This window comes from Bos indicus x Bos taurus, chromosome 13, assembly GCF_003369695.1.
Source record: "Bos indicus x Bos taurus breed Angus x Brahman F1 hybrid chromosome 13, Bos_hybrid_MaternalHap_v2.0, whole genome shotgun sequence".
NCBI classification, from domain to species: domain Eukaryota; kingdom Metazoa; phylum Chordata; class Mammalia; order Artiodactyla; family Bovidae; genus Bos; species Bos indicus x Bos taurus.
The window spans coordinates 24853000-24875444 of NC_040088.1; the positions used below are offsets into that span (position 1 = coordinate 24853000).

Sequence of the window (22445 nt, forward strand, 5' to 3'; positions counted from 1 at the left end):
TTCACAGGCTGGATGGAAGGATGAAGTGAGTTAGTGCAAGTAGGAGTTCCACAAATGTCAGGACTCAGAGCTGTGACGCTGTAGACCAGGTCCCTGGGATTCCCGCAGAAGTTGGGCTGGGATCTTCCAGGGGGTGGGGGTCGGTCTCCAAGCTTATAGGGGTATTCCTCTTGAGGAAAGAGAATCAGCTTTTGCGGGCACTGGGTTGTTGATTTTGGAGTGCTGGCAGCTGGGGGAAGGGAGGGCAGTGCAGGGACTTAATCTGGGGTCTGTGGACAAGTTTAGGTTGTGAGGCAGGGCCCCAGATGTAAGTCTGGCCACTTTAATGGGAGGGAATGGTCCCAGCCCACCCCACCCTAGACTGGGACCCTGGAAGTTCACAAGCCCAGCCTGGTGGGGGCTGCAGCCGGACAGTGGCCAAGTTGTCTGTCGCCAGCAGGTGGCGCTCAAACCAAAGCAGTGAAAGGCTGAACCCGAATCCTCCACAGCCCAGACTGAGGGCCACCTGGGACCTGGGACCCTGAACCTGGCTGGGACGTGGCTCCCTCTAGACGCTCTCCCGCACCAGCCAGAAGGTGATGCTGGGTGAGGGATTTCTGCGGTCCTAACAGCTGTGGTCTGTTGGTGTCCTGGGTATGTCCAACTGGAGCCAGGCAGGGATATCTCAGCCCCCAAGGGGCTCCTTGGGATCACAGAGGAGCTTTAAAAAACATACCCCAGCCCAGGCCTCTCTCCCAGAGACTGTCATCAGTCGATTTGGGGTGGACTGGAACTCAGCATTTGTTAGATGTTCTGAGAGCTGAAAATCACTGTGCATGATACCCTTTCATCCTTGCAGGGTGTGGAGGTGATAAAGGACCTTGAGGGGACCTTGATAAAGGACCATTATCCTGGATGGGCAGACAGTAATCACAAGGGTTCTTAGAAGAGGTGGAAAGAGGAGGGAGGGGAGAGAATCGAAGATGTGATGCTGCTCCATTTGGGGATAGAGGGAGGGGCCGTGAGCCAGGAGAGCAGGTGCCCCTGGAAGCTGGGAAAGGCAAGAGAACGGTTCTCTGCCGAATCTCCGGAGGAACCGACTTTGCTCAAGCCATGACTTTCACCCAGTCTGCCTCCAGGACCAGATGCTGAGTTTGTGTTGTTTTAAACCCCTCACATGCGGCAATTTGTTACAGCAGCAACGGGAACCTGCTCCCCCTGCCCCGAGACAACCAATGGTCCAGGTGGGTAGCCACCCCCGTGCCAACCACGACACATACCGCTATTTCCTTTCAAAACTAAAACTAGAGCTACCTTTTGACCCCACGATCCCACTCCTGGGCATATATTTGGAGAAAAACAAGATCCGAAAGGATACATGCGCCCTAACGTTCATCGCAGCACTGTTTCCAGTAGCCAAGACCTGATGCCACGTAAACATCCACTGACACGGGAATGGATACAGGAGATGTGGTGCACAGGTACAACGGAACGTTACTTAGCCATGTGTGCAATGGAACATTACTCAGCAAAATAATGCCACGTGCAGTAACATGGATGGACCTACAGTGCGTCATACTGAGTGAAATAAGAAAGACAGAAAAAGACAAATACATAACATCGCTTATACTTGCGATCTAAAAGAAGGGAACAAATGAACTTATCCACAAAACAGAAATAGAGTTACAGATGTAGAAAACAAGCTAATGGTTACCAGGGAGTAAAGAGGGTGGGGAAGAAATGAATTGGGAGGCTGAGATTTACAAATACACGTCACTATACATAAAATACATAACTAAAAAGGACCACTGTATAGCACAGAGGAACTCTACTCAATATATTTTAATGGCCTATATGAGAAAATAATCTAAAAAAGAGTGGGTATTTATTTATGTCTAACTGATTCACTGCTGTACAGCAAACTGACACGTTGTAAATCAACTATATTCTAATAAAATGTTTTTAAAAAGAAGGAAAATAGAATCGTGTTTGTGAGCAGGTCATGGTGATTTTGGAAAATTGCTTTTAACTCAAGTAGGAAATTCTTCCTTCCCCATCCCAACCCTCACCCTATCACACTCCAGAGGCTTCAAGTTCTGTGAGCACAAGAATCATTGAAGAACCTGCGGCAATGGATGAGCTAGTGAGAGCAAAAGGCTGGGGATAGATGGACTTGATCATTCTTTGTATTAATGGTAGCTAGTTAATTTCATTCCTGAAGAGACCAGCTTTGACCTTCACCTCCAGCCCCAATTAACTGCTAACAATGCTTTGTCAGCGTGTTTACACCAAATTAATCACAAAGAGAGGTGAAATCTCACAGGAAAATTGAGTGCTCTGGCCTGGGCTGCAGGTGGGAGCTGAAGTTGAGCTCTGAGATGATTTTGATCACCCGCCGATACAGGCCTGGTTAACCACAGACACCAGGCAAACTTTGAGGCAAGCACTTAGTTTTCAGCTCACTGCAGAGGGAAGACAATGCCAGAAGCAAGGAGCCAAACCTGATTTCATGCCCCTGACATCCTGGTGGCATGTTTGCAAACCGGTTATCCCAGGCAGGAATGATTTTGGAGCCCTAGATCACAGGGGTGGTCGAGATAACTTTGTCCTCTTGTAGACAGAGCCATTCCAGTCCACCAGACAAAAGCCTGCCTTCCTTGTAATGAAGCCAACTTCCTTGTTCTCCCTGAATATTTGTGCAGCTGGAGCGGTGCTTGTTCAGAGCTCAGCATCAAGTCCAGATTCCCCTCCAGCTGATCTTCCAGTTGTGTTTTTTTTGCACTGGGTTTTTCAGCAACACCTACACTGCTGTGCTGCTCTGAGTAAGTTGTCTTAAGTAAGTTGAGGAAGTTCTGAGCATTGTGTCTTTGCTCAGGCTGAGCCCTTGCCTAGAACATCATTCCCTTCCCAACCCCCTCCTTCTGCCAGGTGCTGCTTTCTAAGGCCCACTTGACTTCACATTCCAGGATGTCTGGCTCTAGGTCAGTGATCACACCATCGTGATAATCTTGGTCGTGAAGATCTTTTTTGTACAGTTCTTCTGTGTGTTCTTGCCACCTCTTCTTAATATCTTCTGCTTCTGTTAGGTCCATACCATTTCTGTCCTTTATTGAGCCCATCTTTGCATGAAATGTTCCCTTGGTATCTCTAATTTTCTTGAAGAGATTTCTAGTCCTTCCCATTCTGTTGTTTTCCTCTATTTCTTTGCATTGATCGCTGAGGAAGGCTTTCTTATCTCTTCTTGCTATTCTTCGGAACTCTGCATTCAGATGCTTATATCTTTCCTTTTCTCCTTTGCTTTTTTCACTTCTCTTCTTTTCACAACTATTTGTAAGGCCTCCCCAGACAGCCATTTTGCTTTCTTGCATTTCTTTTCCATGGGGATGGTCTTGATCCCTGTCTCCTGTACAGTGTAACAAACCTCAGTCCATAGTTCATCAGGCACTCTATCTGTCAGATCTAGTCCCTTAAATCTGTTTCTCACTTCCACTGTATAATCATAAGAGATTTGATTTAGGTCTTACCTGAATGGTCTAGTGATTTTCCCTACTTTCTTCAATTTAAGTCTGAATTTGGCAATAAGGAGTTCATGATCTGAGCCACAGTCAGCTCCTGGTCTTGTTTTTGTTGACTGTATAGAGCTTCTCCATCTTTGGGTGCAAAGAATATAATCAATCTGATTTCGGTGTTGACCATCTGGTGATGTCCATGTGTAGAGTCTTCTCTTGTGTTGTTGGAAGAGGGTATTTGCTATGACCAGTGTATTTTCTTGGCAAAACTCTATTAGTCTTTGCCCTGCTTCATTCCGTATTCCAAGGCCAAATTTGCCTGTTACTCCAGGTGTTTCTTGACTTCCTACTTTTGCATTCCAGTGCCCTCTAATGAAAAGGACATCTTTTTTGGGTGTTAGTTCTAAAAGGTCTTGTAGGTCTTCATAGAACCATTCAACTTCAGCTTCTTCAGCATTACTGGTTGGGGCATAGACTTGGATTACTGTGATATTGAATGGTCTGCCCTGGAAACGAACAGAGATCATTCTGTTGTTTTTGAGATTGCATCCGAGTACTGCATTTCAAACTCTTTTGTTGACCATGATGGCTAGTCCGTTTCTTCTGAGGGATTCCTGCCCGCAGTAGTAGATATAATGGTCATCTGAGTTAAATTCACCCATTCCAGTCCATTTTAGTTCGCTGATTCCTAGAATGTCAACGTTCACTCTTGCCATCTCTTGTTTGACCACTTCCAATTTGCCTTGATTCATGGACCTGACATTCCAGGTTCCTATGCAATATTGCTCTTTACAGCATTGGACCTTGCTTCTTAAAAATCGGCTATTAACCTGCAAAACCTGTCATCTCTCCCTGGCCTGTTGGGAGTTGTTGGCCCGCTGCACTTGCAGTGGTCACTTTATCTCTGCTCTTTGTTCTCAATGGATAATGCAATGGCAACCCACTCCAGTAGTCTTGCCTGGCAAATCCCATAGCAAATCCCTCCTACCAGGAGGAGTCTGGTAGGCTGCAGTCCATGGGGTCGCTAGGAGTCGTACACGACCGAGTGACTTCACTTTCACTTTTCACGTTCATGCATTGGAGAAGGAAATGGCAACCCACTCCAGTGTTCTTGCCTGGAGAATCCCAGAGACGGTGGAGCCTGGTGGGCTGCCATCTCTGGGGTCGCACAGAGTTGGACATGACTGAAGCGACTTAGCAGCAGCAGCAGCAGCAATGCAGGAAACCCCAGTTCAATTCCTGGGTTCTGGAAGATCCGCTGGAGAAAGGATACGCTACCCACTGCAATATTCTTCCTTTGTGGCTCAGCTGGTAAAGAATCCACCTGCAATGTGGGAGACCTGGATTTGATCCCTGGATTGGCAAGATCCCCTGGAGAAGGGAATGACTACCCTTCTCAGGAGCCGAAGGAGACCCCACAGGGTGGGAAACCAGCACCATCCAGGCAAGTCCTTTTTTTTTTCCCCACTGCTGCCACACGACTTTATTTGTGAAACCCCGGGCACAGCCCAGACACACACAGAGCACATGGGAAAAGCACAGTGTGTCACGGGGCGCTCCCAGCCCAGCCCAGCCCAGCCCACCCCCACCCCAGGTCCTCAGGCATGATCGGGCCCTGTCCCTGCCCAGCCCACCCCCACCCCAGGTCCTCAGGCATGATAGGCCCTGTCCCTGCCCTCCTCGGCTGGAGATCCAGCTTGGGCCCACCCAGATGCCCCCTCCAGCATGGCTCGCAGACATCTCAGCAGCCAGAGGAGGCCCCACAGGGTGCAGGCCAGCACTGTCCAGACCAAGTCTAGTTTCCAGACCCCAGTGTCTGCCTCCTAGCTTCTCTTCCTGTCCACATGCTGTGGGTGCCAGTCTTGCCCTCTGCGCCCCCCCACCCCCACCCCATGGCCCCAACCAGAGCAGTCTCTGCCCATCAGGCTGAGGGGTCGCACAGCGGGGATGGATGTTAGGGGCAGGGGTGGCCGGAGGAACTGAGTCTGGTGACAGGAAGCAGAGCAGCCATCGAGCGAGCAGCCCCAGACAGGGCAGGACAAACCTGGCCACAACACAGGGAGGGGACAGCACTCGGACAGCAACTGCCCAGGCCTGTTGGGACTTGACGGCCCACTGTGACCGCAGTGCCCACATTATTTCTGGTCTTTGTTCTTAATAAACTCACTCCTTTCGGCAGTACTCTGGGTCTGGAAACTCTACTCCAAGCCGCACTCAGACTGCCTCGACATAGCCCTCACACCACGCCGGGTCCAGCCCAAATGCTGACCCACACTGGTCGTGTGTCCGGAGGCGAGAAGGTAAAAAATGACATTTATGGCAGCAGAGAGCTCACCCGCCCCCAGGCTCTTTCTGTGTGAGTCTGCCTCCAGGCTGTTTGCTCTGAGTCCCACCCCCCCAACCCTGGGGGAGACCAGCTCTTCGGGTCCATCACTCAGCAGGTGTCTTCTGTCCTTTCGGAGTCATGCCTCTCAAGGGTCATAGCTGTCAGCTTTTCTGAGATGAGCGTCTCAGCGCTGACGGGGTCGGCCTGACTGCCAACAGGAGGGACCTCGCTTCTGGATGGTGCATCTCGGTGGGGAGGCTCTGGGGAAGAGAGGGGACACCAGGAACACGTCAGCCGCCTCCCCATGAACAACTGAACAACCGAGGTGACTTGGTTCATGGTTGCTGAAGCCGCTGCCTGGGGTGCAGGCTTCATGCGTGGATGACCTCATGTCCCCATCTCCGAAGCCCCATCCTTTCTCCCCCAGACCACTGCTCCCACTTCTTCTGCCCCCTTTGATTTCAGATTATCTTTGGTCAGACTTTTAAATTGTGCCCCACATCATGTTGCCCCCTGCTCCAACCCCCCAGGTCACCCCAGCTTACTTCAGATAGGACCCAGACCTTTTTCTTGGGCTTCCCAGCAGGGAGAGACCCAGCCTTGCCCATTGGATCACATCCCTCTGCTCCCTGGGCTCATGTGTGTGGTTCTGGACCTTGTTCCCATCTCAGGGCCTTTGCGATTGCTGTTCCCTCTGCCTGCAGTGCTCTTCCCACATCTATGCTTGCCTGGTTCCTCCCTTCCTGCAGGCCTGGGCACAGATGCCACCTCATCCTGAGCTTCTCTGTCAGCCTGGCTAAGGCACGTCTACTAGGTCACACTGCTGCCTCCCGTTTTATAGTTCTTTTTAGTGCTGGTCTCAAAAGGCTAGTCTCTACTCGCTACTGGACTCTTATCTCATGAGTGGGGTGTATTGGTCTCTTTGTGCTCTTAGCTGTATCTCCAGGGATGGGGAGAATTTGCGTGCAGGAGTGGGGCCAAAGTGGGTGAATGAATGAATGAATGAATGACTTCTTCCTAACAATTGAAGACGTGGGAGAAGCGTAAGGTGGCTACAGTGTTATTTGTGGGGAAGAATTAGTGAGCTGGGTGACTAAGAATAGAGGAGGGATCGTGTTCCAGAAGGTTCCAAGGCAGCCCAGCCTCATGGCATGTGGCTTGGGTGGCCACACAGGCCTTCAGACGGGCCTGTGTTCGGCTTACCACTCTCGTGTCTTTGTCTTGAAATTCTTCCTAAGTTTTAAACAAGGGGCCTTGCTTTTTCTTGCCGCACCGGGCCCCACATACATGTCACTGGTCTGGTCCAGGTGCCGCAGCAGTGAGTGGAGTGCATCCAGTCCTCCCCACAGCCCAGGGGCCATGGGCTCTTCTAACCCTCAACTTATAGATGGGGAAGCAAAGGCTCCCAGCTGAGTGATGGGTTAGGTGGACTCCACTTCTGCCATGACTCTCCTGCCTCCCAGACTCTAGGAAACGGGAGATTCATGACTGTTGAGTGAATGAGAGAAAGAGCATGGGGGCCCCGCCCTGCCCCAGGCTCACCTGCGTCCCCTCCTGTTTCCCCAGGCCTTTTGACTCCCTTGACATCAGCTGCCCCTGGGTGGACCATCATCCTGTTGCTGTTGCCGACGGTGGTGTCCTCGAGGAAGCAGGAGCGAATGTGGACTCTCTGGGACGTGACCCCTTCGGACTGAGGTCCTGGTTCAGGGATTTGAATTTCGATGGAAGCGTCTGGGCTGGTGCCCAGGACAGAGGCTGCAGGTCAGTCATAGAAAGGGATTTGGGGAGGGGTTGTGAGCAGCTGGACAGCAGGCCTGACCTCCGACCTGGCTCCCAGGTCCTGCACAGCTGACCATCCTCCTGGAGCCTCCCTGCAGTGGTCCGTGCCGTGCTCTGTCATGGGCAGACATGTGGCCTCACGTGGTGCCTCTGTATGTTCCTTTCATGTGCCTGGGCTGCCAGTTCTCTCGGCCCCTGGGTCTGCCAGCTTGAGTTCCCCTCCTCCTGCTGCCCATCCCCACTGACCTGGTCCTCTGTGCCTCCCTGGGCACTCAACCACTGCCCCCGCGGATCCTTGTCCCTGTCTCTCTGCTGTCTGCCTTCTGGCAACTCTGGAACACCATCACCATCTTCAGTTAGAATCTTCACGTGGCCCCCCGCCCAGTCCCCAGCCCCTGCCATCTTGCTCCTGCCTCCCCTGCCAAACTTCAGAAGAGAGCTGGCCACGCTCTGTCTCACCTCCTTCCACTGCCCTCACTCCTTCTGGCCCCTCAGGTCACTGCAGACCCCTTGTTGCCAGATCCCGTGACCCTCCTTTGATCTCACAGCCTCTTCTCTTCTGGAAACTTGTGCCCTAGCATCCCCAGGGCTCCTCCTCTCCCAGGCCTCTCTGCTGCATCTCCCCCAGCCTGGATGCCCAGTGCCAGCGAGGACTTCGCCTCAGCCCTCTGGTCAACAGCACCTAGGTGGCTCCTTAGATGCCTTTCCAGCCCAGCCATCTCCTTTGTCTCTGCTTCATCTGGCCCAGGAAATGATCCCTGCCCATTGTAGAGATGAAGACATCGAGGTTTCCTAGGTGGGTAGCAGGAATGGGAACCCTAGTGTTAACTCTGCCAGACCCCCTTGCTCTACTCTGTGGACAGCCTCCTGGTGGGATGGAAAGAATTTCCCATCATGCCTCTCTCCCCACAAGGACTGGCTCAAGTCCCATGTATCGAGGAGGCCAGATGGGGTGGGGTGGGGGCAGGATGGCAGCCCACTGTCCTGTTACCTGGGGGGCTGTCACAGGCGCTGTGGGCAGAGCCCTTGGCTGGGTTGCTGTGAAGTCTCATCTCATTGCCATGTCCCATCTGAACTCGCCTGAGCACAGACTTCTCCATCCGGATGTCCTGGGGCCCCCAGGATCCAGCCTGGGAATCCAGAGTTGAGGGATCAGCAGAAGCCATTGGAGGGAGGTAGCAGGGAGCCGTGGAGCCTGGTAGAGGACACGGAAACATGACCCTTAACCCCCACCCTCTGATACCGCTCTTCCCACCCCCTCCCCACCATGCACACAGATAAATCCTAGCCAGACAGAGGAAACAAGACTCTGAATTCTTTCTGGACACCAGCAGACTGGAAGTGACTACTTTAGGCTCTGAATTGAAGAGCAGGTGGATCGGCAGAACAATTAGCATGGGTTTCCAGGGTTTTATAACTGGGATGCCTGGGGTGTCAATGGGGCATTGAAAACCCAAATACTGAGCTCGCCCTCTGTTCCTAGCCATTCTCACCCTCTGGCCTATTGGGAAAAAGTCTCCTTGGGGTGACCTTCGTGGTTTTCAAGGAAATGCTGTAAAAGTTTACTTTAAAATGAATTTGAGTAGAATAAAAGGTAAACCATTTAGCAACACCAAGTAAACAGTCAGCCAGGGACTCGGCCAAAATTACAGAAGGTGGAGCTCAGAGGACTGAAGGTGGGGGAAAGGTTGATTTAGAGTCTAGAACAAAGTCCTCATTTCACAGTTAGGGAAATTGTGGCCCAGAGTGGGGAAGGGCTTTCTCGAGGTCAAGGGGGTGTCCCAAATTTGGGGTCAATGCTTTCACTCATGTCCCATAGCTGGACTGAGAGGTGGCCCTGTCCCTTCTCCCCACAGTGCCTGGTATGGAGTAGGTACTCACTTGCTTACTGTTATTTCATCAAAGCCAGGATGCACCCAGTAAGAGGGATCCCAGTTTGTGAAATGTTAACATGAGGGAAGAAACAGTGTCTTGGAACACATACAATGTTACAATGATGCCTTGTGCCATCTTAGTGAGAGAGAATGAATGAAGTTGTTTCTTGTGGAAAATGTGGCAAAAGATGGCAGAGTAAAGGGAATGCAGGAAGGGTTTGATCCAGGCACAAGGAGAGACAGCCTGATTCTTGGGGAAGCCAGAAAGGACCTTGGAAATCTGATAGCTGCCCTTTCTCTCTGGAGACATGCACCCCCTGCTCCTCACCCCACCCAGATGGACAGGACCCCTCTCCCAGGCATCTCAGAGGACTCACCGTTTTCCGCAGAGCCCATTTGTCTCACTAGGAGATTCCCATGTCCAATCTGGATATCTTCACAGTTCTGGATGGAAATGTGGCTGTTTGGTCCCTTCTGACAGATCATGTTGATTGGATTTTGCTGGTAAATAACTGGGGTGGACTGATTTCTAGAACCTTCTGCAAAATAATATTCCACTCAATCCTTTTGTACCTCTCAAGGGGACGGAAGTTCCAAATACTAGTCTACAGCACCAGAATCTCCTGGGTGGGTGGGGCGGGGGTGGGGGGTGGGGCTGGTTAAAACACGAATTCCCAGGGGCCCACCCTGGGGTTCTGAGTCAGTGGACCCAAGTGGGCCCCAGGAGCCAGAGTGTTTACCAAACGCTGCAGGTAAACTTGTACTTTGTCCCACAGGCCACCCTACCCATGTGTCCTCTGCCACTGCCGCAGGGCAGCTGGTGCCTGCTTGCACCCTCTGCCCCCTCCCACTGCAAGGAAACCACAGCTCTAACCTCCGCTTTCCTATAGGGACCTTTCCTCTCGGGACCTTTCCTCTCTCCCTTTAGGGAGCTGTCCACGGGCTGCTTCTAACCATGGGAAAAGCTTTGTTTGGTTCACAAGGCATTTTTAATAATTTGGAGTAGTCACCACTGTTTAACATCTAGCATTTAAGATGCTAAGACCCTCCTTGGGTGCCATAAGCAGGGGTGTTAGCTCCACGTGGGCTCCACACAAAGGGCCACATTCCCACCTTCGTGGGCCCTTAGCTCTTGTGTCTTTGTGAGCCCTCAACTCCATAAAAAGTATTTAAAATTGCATTTAATGACTGTGTTTGGATAAAGGCAAATATAAATCAGCTGGAATTATTAGCTATTCATTCTTACTATGATATCCATTTTTTTCTTCCAGTTTAAAGAGAAATTGAAGCATTTGGTGATCTCCTAAAAGTACTGGAGTCTCTAGGCCTTGGGCCTGCTGTTTGTAATGCCTAAGTCAGTTCTGGGACTCCACCTGTGGGTATGTAAGCCCAGCCTAGCCGACTCCTTCAACAACTTTAAAACTCCAAGTTGGGCAAAATGCTTACAGAAAACTGTTCGCAAACTCAAACTGAGACCTGTGTCCCAGGGTTGATACAGTCAGGGGTGGACCCCACCTCCAGGAAGCCCTCCTTGGTTACTCCCACCAGCATTCCCCTCCCTCCTGGAATCCCCTGCCAGGGACAGGTCAGCAAGACTCCAGCTTCTGACAAGGTGGGGCAGCCAGAGTACTTAGCAGGAGCCCGGCAAGGACCAGGGCTTGAGTGTTACAATTTCTCTTCATAGCTCTGCCCTCTACCTTGTCCAGAGTAAGGGCCTACCTGATCGATAAATTGTCCAAGAGTTTGATTTCTGGTCAAAGTCCAGGAGGTGCTTGTCCCTCATTGCATACAAGTCTGGGTTGACTTCCTTCGCTGTCTTCATCCCCAGGGCCTTGGCGATCATCAGGGCTTTATGGGGCCCATGGGCTTCCAGAAACTGGTAGATCTCTTCCTCTGGGAGGTGGGAGGCCAGTGGTTAAAGAGGACCCTGGAGGCTGGATCTACTCCCCTGCTTACCAGCCCCTGTGCCCATTTTCCTCATCTGTGAAATGGACACAATAATAATACTGCACCACAGAGGTCGTTCTGGGGGTTGGGAATTCTCTTCAGGGGCTCCGAACAGTGCCCGCCCACGCTAGGTACACAGCAAACGCTAACCATTCATCAGACAAATGATTTCTCAGTCACTTAGCCTCTCCCCAAGAGACAGAGCCTTGCCTCTGAACACTGTGTGCAGTGGGGGGACCTTTCAGTGGGTGTGGTGGTTGTCGCTGGACACGTGTAGCTTCCTGAATGACCGTGAGAGTCTGGGGGCAGAGGGAACTGGTGCTGAATGAAACCAGGATGCTTACCCTGTTTACTGAGCTGGGGGCCCGGCTTCTTTGGAATTGCAACTGTATCTTGCTGGGGCCTCTCCGCTGGAGAAAGAAAGACAGTCAGAGAGTGAAGGAACGGGAGAGGGGATGTGGATTCTGCCAGACAAAGGCGGGCTGCTCTGTAGAGGACCCAGCACACGGGTCTCCAAACTCAGATTCTAGAGTTAAAGGAACTTAGCTTCAAATCCTGCCCCATCCACTTCTGGGCTTCCCTGGTGGCTCAGACTGTAAATATGGGAGACCTGGTTTCAATCCCTAGGTTGGGAAGATCCCCTCGAGAAGGGAACAGCTACCCACTCCAGTATTCTTGCCTGGAGAATTCCATGGACAGAGGAGCCTGGTGGGCTACAGTCCATGGTGTCGCAAAGAGTTGGACATGACTGAGTGATTAACACTTTCACTTTCAGCCCCCCCTCTCCCAACCCTGGTCCTGCAACAGCTTTTTGTAAGTACTTGACACATGTCAGCTGTTTAGGTCCATGGGCTGCAGAACCAGAGAAGTAGATCTCATGCGATGCTAAGACTGTTCAATTATTATTGTGTCATTGGTAGTGTCATAACCATTATTATTAAAGTTTTGTTGAGCATCTACTATGTGCTGGCATGGGCTTAGCCCTTTGCATCAAATCCTCTCGCCTCCATTGGCCAGAGAAAGAAATCAGGATGCAGTGAGAAGACTGCATGCACCCTCAAGGGCAGAGCCCATACTTGAACCCAGGTCCAAATCTGGGCTTGGCTGATACCAGGACCGCTCATGCTGGGTCCCGCACCCCCACCTCCCCCACCCGCAGTGACAGGTTACCCCGCTCTGTGGGAACCACTTCTTTGGTCCCGCCGTCGCCCAAGCACCACGTCGCAGGGCCTGCGAGCATAACTCCTTTTGACTCCTGCTTCATCTTGTGGAGGAGCTGGTTGAGCTTCTTCTTGGGCACTTGGAATTTCTTTAACAGTTGGGCGGTCTTCACAGGGGAGCCAGCATCCCTCAACACCTCCAGAATCCTCTGCTCAAGGTCTGGGAGAGCAAGACAGGGGCAGAGACAGAACTGAGGTCCCCACGACGCAGCCTGGGCCATCGGGAGCCCTCAGAGAGGGATCCAGGGCAGATGGAGGAACAGAGGTCAAAGTAGACATCCATCAGTGTCTCTGTTCAGGGAGGGGTGCGTGGGCTGCTCAGAAATGACCTGGGCCGGACAGTCTGGTGGCCAGAGGAGCCGCCAGGCCTTCCGAGTGTCCCCCGCCTGTGTGAGCACTGGAGGACAGTTGGGAACGGTCAGCTCTCAGGTGTCCTCAGAGCAGAGGAGAGTGGAGGCCGCAGGATGCAGGAGGGTAAGGGCGGAGCAGAGGAGCAGGGGGAGTGAGGCCTGTCTCTGGTGCTCTCCATCCCCCATCCACCCTGCCTTGTGGAATCTACTCCTCGGGCTCACCATCCACAGGGGCAATGTCACTGTTCATCCCCATCAGAAACCCAGCAGGCGTTCAGAAACAGAGCTTTCACCCTGCTGCCCAACCATGGAGTCCTGGTGGTACTGCTCCAGACTCTCTCAACCCCTTCTTCTCCTTTTCTCTGCCTCCACTCCCCACTCCTTGTCAGCATCCCCTCAATGACAGCAGTTCCACCAACTCCAGGTTCCCTCCAGTCCACCCTCCTCTTGGCTGGCAGAACGGGTTCTGCCAGCCTCATCTTTACCCACCCTCAACTGCCCTTCAAGTGCCAACCTGTTTGAATTCCTTTCAGCCATACTCACCCCTGGGCCTTTGCACATGCCGTTCCCTTTGCCAGGCGTGCTCTTCCCCCCCTTTCCACCTGTCCACTGTGAGTTCTCACTCAGACTCCAATGCTGGAAGGCTGTCCTGAGTTCCCTGATCAGGTGGGATGCTGGTCCTGTGTGGGTCCCCTGCAGAGTGTCCCCAGGGATCTGCTGCTGTGATTGCCAGATTCACTGTAGTGGTTCTGTGTCTAGCCATGGGCCAGGCATGCAGTAGGGTCTCAGGAACTATTAACAGCATTTGAGTGGAGGAGGGACTGGATGAAAGAGTGAGTGTCCACTACTGGGTAGGTGTGTGCTCAGATGGCCTGGGCAGGGGATGGGCGCTCCTCCAAGGCCTCTGTTTCTGCCTCCCCTCTGCCAGAGTTAATGGTCCTAAGCAGGATGCCTCGAGGCTCAAAGAGGAACTTTCCAAATGGCCCCAGTCCTCGCAGGCAGGCTCCCATAAACCCAAGCCAGCTGCCCTGCGGGGAGTGAAAGAACTGGTGGACGCAGAGCCAGCAGTGCATGGAGCTGGGAGAGAAAGTGTCTGCCCCTGAGAACACCATGGGAATGCAAAGCAGGGCCTTTCTTGGGAAGACCAAGTTACCCTTCCAGGGCAGCAGCCCAACCCTTTGACCTCTGGGTTCTTGCTGGATTCTGAGTGGGCAGCACTAGGGGATGACCTGTTTACCAGCTCTGCGCTGGGCAGTGTGGCTTGCTCTTATGAATGGAATGTTTGCATCCTTCTCGGGGCAGGTGATGGGTATTACAACCCCTGGGGTCACCCAGCCTGAACTTCACTCACTAAACACTACCCCCGAGACTGTCATACCCATCCAACCCACTGATGCTTTGCCTAGCCTTGAAAAGAGTTTTGATTCCTGAAAAACCTGCTCCTGGGTGAGCCTCTCTCTCTTCCTCCTCCTGCAGTCCCCTGACCTCAAGGAGGAAATGGGGTCCATGCAGTGAAGGCTGGGCTTGCCTCCCCCACTGAGTCTTCTGGCTGCTGAACCAGAAATTGAAAAATGGGATGAGGGATCAGTTAAAAGGAAAACCTGCTGGGGAACAAGTTAAATTCAGTTACCCAGTGCCCCTGACATGTCTCCTTTGGAAAATATAACAGGAACCTGGGAACCAACCAGCCTGGGATCCTGGGCACTCCCAGTTAACCCCCCTCCCTGACACAGCATATTTTCCTGGGTTTGAGCCAAAACTCTGCCACCTACCAGCTGTGTGACCTCGGGTCTCCATTTCCCCTTCTTTGAAATGGTGAGATTCGTGACTACTTCAGATCGTGGTGAGGTTCAGATAGTTACTGATCACAGAACAAAGACAGACAAAAACCGCCTCAGCCCCCAGCCCACATGCTTTCAGTGGGGACCCTAGAAAACAGCTCTGTTCAGTGCCAGTTAAGTTGCATGTGTGCTGTTCAATGAAAGAACAGTAGCAGGGGGAAAGCCACGTATAAGCACTTGCCACTGTTAGCAAAGCAACTTCTCTCCTTCTTCAAAACGAAAGTGAAGACGGGTGTTCAGGCCCCAAGCTCAGCCGTGGTCCCCTGAGTCATTTCACCTGTGCCGCCTGTGATTTCAGGAGTGAGGTGGGAACCTCAGCGGGCTTCCCCTGAGGGTTCCTGCAAAACGCACATGGAGCGTGTTGCAAGATGCCTGGTGTAGAGCAAGGCTCTGAACCCGATGCAATGCTCTCTCCCTCTCTTTCTTACGGTTGTGCCTTCAGATATTAGCCTATCGTGGTTGTCATCTGAACCAAGAAAAGGAACCAGAAGAAAATTTAAGTCCCACCCGGGCACTCCCATGGGTCCTTAGAGGGAAAAAAGTACCTGTGTCTCCTGGGTCAGCAGGGACCTCGGCCATTCTGGCAGCAGCTGCGAGGGGCCTGGGAGACTTGGAGTCAGCAGCAGGCTCTGACCCTGGAGCCTGCAGAAGGTGGGTCCGGTCAAGGCTGGGTGTACTCTTGTGGGCCAGGCTGGTGCTTCTGGCAGCTGTGAAGACACTCCAGCTTCATCCGGACGGCTGTCGGCTGTCAGCTGTTCACACCCCGGAAATGGGGCCCTAGGCAGCCAACCTTATCAGTCTCTGGAGAAAATGAAAATGAAACTTCTATGTGTGGTTTTTCAGAGAAACAAAACCGAAAGCTGAATTGAGCAAGACACAGGCCTTCTACTAGATATTGGTAGGGAGCTGCTGAGATGGAGGAGACCAGAGCTTCTTCTGGGGATGAGGGGTTTCCCACTGCTGTCCACCTTGACTCCCCTAGCCACAGGCCAAGATACCTGGGTGGGTGGGTGGGTGGCTGAGCACCTGTGATCATCAAAACCACACAAGTGTGTGCATATCAAACCGACAACAGTGTTGATGTATGGCAGAGACCACAACTTTGAAAAGCAATTACCCTCTAGTTAAAAAAAAAAAAGGAAGACTCTCTTTAATGAGTACCTATTATGTACTTTCCAACCTCATGTGCCCCTGACTTATCTACAGGTTAGGGTCTAGTTAGGGTCTCTTTTCTCAGGAAACTGAGGCTTGGGTCAATGAGGCCACTTGTCCAAGGTCACAGAGATGCTCAGGTTCTAACTCAGCCCCACCATTTACTGGCTGTGGGACCTTGGGCAGGTTATTTTACCTATTTATGTCTTAGTTTTCTCATCTATGAAATGGGCTAATAAAAGGAGTGACCTCAAGAGGTGGTGGCGAGGACTAAAAGGGTTAATTCAGGCACCTCTACAGCCATGAACACAGCTGGGCACCCACTGACCTGGTTCTAGAAAAAAGACCCATCGCTTCTGAAACTTCTTACAGGGGCCACTGATCTCCCCAAACAGTTCAGAGACACTGCTCAGTCCAGGTGACGGAAGGGGAAACTGAGGCCAACAGAGGTGAAGAGCTTTGTGCGAGGCAGCCCAGAGGGTCAAGGGCTCAGGGTCTCAGCTGAGGCCAAGGAGTGGGTGCCAGGGGGACACCATCCCCAGCATTTCTGCAAAGGGAGGCACTTGGGAACAAGTACAGCCATGGAAAGGGCCCCGAAGGCTTATCTCAAAGTTGTCTTTGTGTTCCCGAGTCCAAGTTCTCCCGGCTCACTGCACAACCGGCCAATGAATCAGAGATGAGGTGTTGAGGCAAGAAATACAACTTTATTTGGAGAGCCAGCTGACCGAAAAGACGGCATACAATTGTCTTAAAATAACCATCTTATGGGGTCTGGATGCTGGGTTCTTTCACAGATCAGAGGTGGAGGGAGATGAGGAAAAAAAGTAAAAAGGCCACTAATCTTGCAAACATCTCCTAGAATGGCAAGCCTCAGGCAGGGGATGTGTTTATTTCTTCCTTCCTGCCATCTACAGGTGGACAGGGTTCTGAACAAAGGCACTCTAGTTTAACAGTCAGGCAGAGGGGGCAGGATTCTGAGGCAGGCCAGTATGCGTGATTGTAACAACAAAAGCAACAGAGAGCAAATTAGAAACAGCTCCAACGTGGCGCCAGAAGTGGTTTATTCCTGCAACATTTGCAGAGCAAGCAAGAAAAATCCCGATGCCCTGTCCACTCTCAGACCAATTAAGTCCCCATCTTGGGAGGCAGGGCTGGAAGTCCTAGAGGACTTCACTTGAACCAGAGGTGAAGTGTTGGACAACTCAATAAAAATAGGAAGCCGCAATGATGTTTTTGCTCCTTTTTAATGTCAGGTGGAGAAGGGGACGACAGAGGATGAGATGGCTGGATGGCATCACCAACTCGATGGACGTGAGTCTGGGTGAACTCCAGGAGTTGGTGATGGACAGGGAGGCCTGGTGTGCTGCAATTCATGGGGTCGCAGAGAGTCGGACACGACTGAACGACTGAACTGAACTGAACGGAACTGAATGTAAAACAGAAGAAACGTGTGTCTCTATGTGCGTTGACAACGTTCATTTTAAATGAGGATTAATTGGGTGTTTTGGGAGAGATTGTCAGGTGTCTTCTGAACTCAGGCTCAGGCTGAGTCACTGTGGGCGGCTGGGAGGCGCCACGCCGGGACTGGCCACTAGGTGGCGCCCGTTCACTGAGTCCCGGCTCCCTTTGCCCAGTTCCTCTCATTTAGCGGGGGTGGCTCTCACCTGCCCCCATCCTAGGATAACCCCAACTCCCATCTGACCATATTCTGGCTTCTCAGCCATGTGGTCCTTAGTGTGGACACTCCGACTTGAGCCTATACCTGGGTGCCTGGGAGGTTTGCAGGTCACACTAGAGTCTGATCTGAGGGTCAGCTGCTTCTGGTGTGTGTCTGTATGCACATGTTCGGGTGGCCCTGTGTCCCCATCACCCACCTCTGAGCTGCAACCCTTCTTCTCCCTAACAGTGTGTCGCTTCCTCTCTGAGCCTTGGTTTAATTATAAAACAGAAATAACAGATAAGAAAAAGCATGTTTATCTGTCACTTAGTAGGTGTTTATAAAATTTGCATCATTTAGAAAGTGCCATGTGGTTGATAGATCTCCATAACATAACTTTAGACACTGTGCTGTGCTTAGTTGCTCAGTCGTGTTTGACTCTTTGCGACCCAATGGACTGTAGGCTGCCAGGCTCCTCTGTCCGTGGAATTCTCCAGGCAAGAATCCTGGAGTGAGTTGCCATGCCCTCCTTCAGGGGATCTTCCCAACCCAGGGATCAAACCCAGGTATCCTGAATTGCAGGTGGATTCTTTACTGTCTGAGCCACCAGGGAAGCCCAAGAATACTGGAGTGGGTGGCCTATCCCTCCTCCAGGGGATCTTTCTGACCCAGGAATTGAACCAGGGTCTCCTGCATTGTAGGCAGATTCTTTATAAGCTGAGATGCCAGGAGAGCCCAAGTTTAGACACTACGCAAAAAAAAAAAAAAAAGCAAGTGAGAAAGAGGAAGGAAAAAAAAAACAATTTAATATAGATGGGTCCTCCTTCCTTTGCGTTCCATGGTACACCTGGAATGGAAACCATGAACCTGCTGTGAACATCTTACCACATTGAATGGAGTTCTTACTTTTAAAGTTTTAATTAGGTTGCATTTCCTCTTCTCTACTTAAGAGAGTTTCAAGGTAATTTTGACTATAAGGATGGTCTTTCACTGAAATATCAGTGACTTACACTATACAGAAACTTCTTTCTTTCTCCTGTAACAGTCTGGTAGGTAGCCCAGCACCACAGTGTTGAGACCCAGGCCCCTTCTATTTTGTTGCTCTGTCATTTGTGGGCTTTATGTTCTAAGATGGCTGCTCAAGCTCCAGCCATCACAACTCCATTCCTCACAGGAGGAAGGAAGCAAGGGAAGAAGAATAAATATCTCTCCTTTAAGAACACTCACGAATTGCACAGACATTTTCCTGACATCCCTCAGTCTCAGAGCCCAAGAGGGAGGCTGGGAAAGGTCTTTATTCTGGGCTACAATGTTACCTAGCTAACACTGGGGGATTGATTAACTTCCAAATAGGGGATAAGATATTGGAAGATACTTAGCTGTCCCTGCCATTTTGAAGCTGTTTTCACCCCAAGAAAGGAGCAGGGAAACCTCCTCTATGCTTTGAAGCATATCTGTTCAGCAGAGCTTCTGTATTGAGCAGGTCTGAGGCTGGCTGACAGGTAGTTCCTACACTCTCAGAGACTCCCATCCAGGGTGGAAGACAAAAGGGGAGAGGATGCTAGGGGCTCCCTGCTCTCCCTGGGAAGGACCTCAAAGGCCACAGGAATTTCAAAATGGCGCCACTGCCTGCTGGAGCCCAGGTCCCTTTTTGCCTTGAAAAGCACACTCCTTTTTCATTGCTTGTGTTTTTCTGGAAACTATTAGAATTCTCCGCCCCAACCAGATGATAATTACATGTTACTGATCTTGAGTCTTTAAATTTCTCTCTCTTTCTCCCTTTTAAAAGAGAGATATTTTTGCTGCACATTCTGTTGGCAAAACGCAGTCTCCTTTCTACCAGGCAGCCTGAATGTTATGATCATGGTTTCTCTGTGAATTCACCTCAGGGGGAGGGAGTGGAAAGGTCTGAAGGCACCAAGTGGGGACAAAAATTACTACCTTTGTCCAGGGGCAAAGGTCAGAGGACCAGAGGTGGCCAGAGGGAGACAGAGATTACGCAAGATCTCAAGAGTTATGGTAGAGGGCGAGGAACAAAGATCAGACCAGGGGCTACGGGAGGCAGCACGTTCTCTGTGCAGCTTCCGAAGGTTCTGCCCCTAAAGGCGTCTTCCGCAGGCTACATTCACTGCCCTTCAAGGAACAGGTCAGGGAGGCTCCTTGGGCCATCACTGTCTCCTGGAGTTGGACAGACTTGGGATTCTGATCCAGGGTTCTGATCTCGTGGCTCTATGCCCTGAACCCCTCACTACTTTTTCTGGGCTTCAATTTCTCCCTTGGAGAAAGGGGATCGTAGCAGCTCTGCCAGGGGTCTTTCTTTGCAAGCTTCCCTAAGATCATCCCCCGGAAGGTCCCAGCAGAGCACTGGGAGCAAAGTGTGTGCTCCAAGAGCAGGCACTGTTGTGTCTTCATACTGTGACCCCCATCTGTCCCTCTCTGAATGACAAAGAAGTCCCATTCACTCATCTGGTTTTGCATCAAGTGATTCCGTGTGCCTCCTTTATCCCAGGCTATGTGCTGGGTGCTAGAGCCGGGAGGGAGTGGGGGTTGCTAGTCCTCTTGCTAGTTCCTGGTTCCACTTCTCATTTCAACTGCAGAAAAAGCCAATCTGCTCAATCGAGGTATTGATGGGTGACTAAGGCCAAGTCCTGAGTCCCCCACCACTCCTGGAAGTGTTGCCTGGTAAGAGGAGTTGAGCAGCTCAGTTCAGTTCAGTCGCTCAGTTGTGTCTGACTCTTTGCAACCCCATGGACTGCAGCATGCCAGGCCTCCCTGTCCACTCCTGTCCTAGAATTTACTCAAACTCATGTCCATTGAGTCGGCGATGCCATCCAACCATCTCATCCTCTGTCGTCCCCTTCTCCTCCAGCCTTTAATCTTTCCCAGCATCAGGGTCTTTTCAAATGAGTCAGTTTTTCACATCAGGTGGCCAAAGTATTGGAGTTTCAGCTACAGCATCAGTCCTTCCAATGAATATCCATCCTTTAGGATGGACTGGTTGGATCTCCTTGCTGTCCAGGGACCTGTCAAGAGCTCTTCTAACTAACACCACAGTTCAAAAGCATCAATTCTTCAGCACTCAGCTTTCTTTATAGGCCAACTCTCACATCCATTCATGACTACTGGAAAAACCATAGCTTCAACTAGATGGACCTTTGTTGGCAAAGTAATGTCTCTGCTTTTTAAGAAGTTGTCTAGGTTGGTCATAACTTTCTTCCAAGGAGCAAGCGTCTTTTAATTTCATGGCTGCAGTCACCATCTGCAGTGATTTTGGAGACCCCCAAAATAAAATCTGTCACTGTTTCCACTGTTTCCCTATTTGCCTTGAAGTGATGGGACCAGATTCCATGATCTCAGTTTTCTGAATGTTGAGTTTTAAGCCAACTTTTTCACTTTCCTCTTTCACTTTCATCAAGAGGCTCTTTAGTTCTTCTTCACTTGATATTTCTCCCGGCAATCTTGATTCCAGCTTGTGCTTCTTCAAGCCCAGCATTTCGCATGATGTACTCTGCATATAAGTTAAATAAGCAGGGTGACAATATACAGCCTTGACGTACTCCTTTCCCGATTTGAAGCCAGTCTGTTGTTCCATGTCCAGTTCTAACTGTTGCTTCTTGACCTGCATACAGATTTATCAAGAGGCAGGTCAGGTGGTCTGGTATTCCCATCTCTTTCAGAATTTTCCACAGTTTATTGTGATCCACACAGTCAAAGGCTTTGGCATAGTCAACAAAGCAGAAATAGATGTTTTTCTGGAACTCTCTAGCTTTTTCGATGATCCAACAGCTGTTGGCAATTTGATTTCTGGTTCCTCTGCCTTTTCTAAAACCAGCTTGAACATCTGGAAGTTCATGGTTCGCATACTGTTGAAGCCTGACTTGGAGAATTTTGAGCATTACTTTGCTAGTGTGTTAGGTGAGTGTAATTGTGTTGTAGTTTTAGCATTCTTTGGCATTGCCTTTCTTTGGGATTGGAATGAAAACTGACCTTTTCCAGTCCTGTGGCCACTGCTGAGTTTTCCAAATTTGCCGGCATATTGAGTGCAGCACTTTCACAGCATCATCTTTCAGGATTTGAAATAGCTTGACTGGAATTCTATCACCTCCACTAGCTTTGTTCATAGTGATGTTTCCTAAGGCCCACTTGACTTCCCTCTTTTGCATTCCAGTCCCCTATAATGAAAAGAACATCTTTTTTGGGCGTTAGTTCTAGAAAGTCTTGTAGGTCTTCATAGAACCATTCAACTTCAGGTTCTTCAGCATTATTGCCCGGGGCATAGACTTGGATTACTGTGATATTGAATGGCTTGCCTTGGAAATGAACAGAGATCATTCTGTCATTTTTGAGATTGAATCCAAGTACTGCGTTTCGGACTCTTGAGCAGGAGAACACAAGTCACGGGGTGGGCAGGGATCAGGGCATTGAAGGCTATGATTTGCAACTTGTGATTTTCCCTGAGGGCAGAAGAAGCCCCACTGGAAGGTGTTCATCCAAGGTGAGCGGGGGATTTGGAGAGGTCGCCTGGGTGCTGGAGAGTGTTGGCAGGAGGTCAGCAGGGGAGGGGCTGCCACCTTGAGGAGGCTGTATGAGTCCAGGGGAGGGGGCTTAGCCAGCATCAGGCTCTTCTCCCCTTCTTCCCCCTGCCCTGACTCTTTTTAGAAAGTCCTTCCCCACATCCCCCCAAAATAGATTGAAATGAATTCACATCTAACTCATATATAATCATCTAACTTGTTTATAATCAAAAGACTTTTTTTGATAATGCTGCTTCTAAAATGCTTTGCCTACAAGAAATTCATTTAATTATAATT

The 22445-nt window shown here is 50.8% G+C and overlaps 1 protein-coding gene across 5 annotated transcripts; it reads right to left on the bottom strand.

Annotated features, from left to right (window-relative positions):
• Window positions 1-5670: 5670 nt before the first annotated feature.
• Window positions 5671-15612, bottom strand: ZBP1 (Z-DNA binding protein 1). Of its 5 annotated transcripts, XM_027558994.1 has the most exons (9): window positions 15371-15612; window positions 14757-15163; window positions 12585-12794; window positions 11759-11824; window positions 11187-11360; window positions 9845-10006; window positions 8585-8788; window positions 7357-7569; window positions 5671-6074 (listed from the first exon to the last, which is right to left on the bottom strand). In XM_027558994.1, the coding sequence occupies exons 2-9, from the start codon at window positions 14779-14781 to the stop codon at window positions 5923-5925; spliced, it is 1206 nt and encodes a 401-aa protein (XP_027414795.1). In that variant the 5' UTR covers window positions 14782-15163; window positions 15371-15612; the 3' UTR covers window positions 5671-5922. The 5 variants fall into 5 exon arrangements, with proteins under 5 accessions (XP_027414795.1, XP_027414794.1, XP_027414793.1 ...); XM_027558993.1 differs by lacking the exon at window positions 14757-15163; XM_027558992.1 differs by lacking the exons at window positions 14757-15163; window positions 15371-15612 and having other exon boundaries at window positions 9845-10003; window positions 12585-14746.
• Window positions 15613-22445: the final 6833 nt, after the last annotated feature.

Coding starts and splice junctions, on each gene's coding strand:
- ZBP1 (XM_027558990.1), bottom strand. CDS start 12,855: ATGGCCCAGGCTGCGTCGTGGGGACCTCAGTTCTGTCTCTGCCCCTGT. Junction 11,361..11,758: donor CCCCCAGCTCAGTAAACAGG/GTAAGCATCCTG, acceptor CCCACCTCCCAG/AGGAAGAGATCTACCAGTTT. Junction 8,789..9,844: donor AATGGGCTCTGCGGAAAACG/GTGAGTCCTCTG, acceptor GTCCTCTACCAG/GCTCCACGGCTCCCTGCTAC.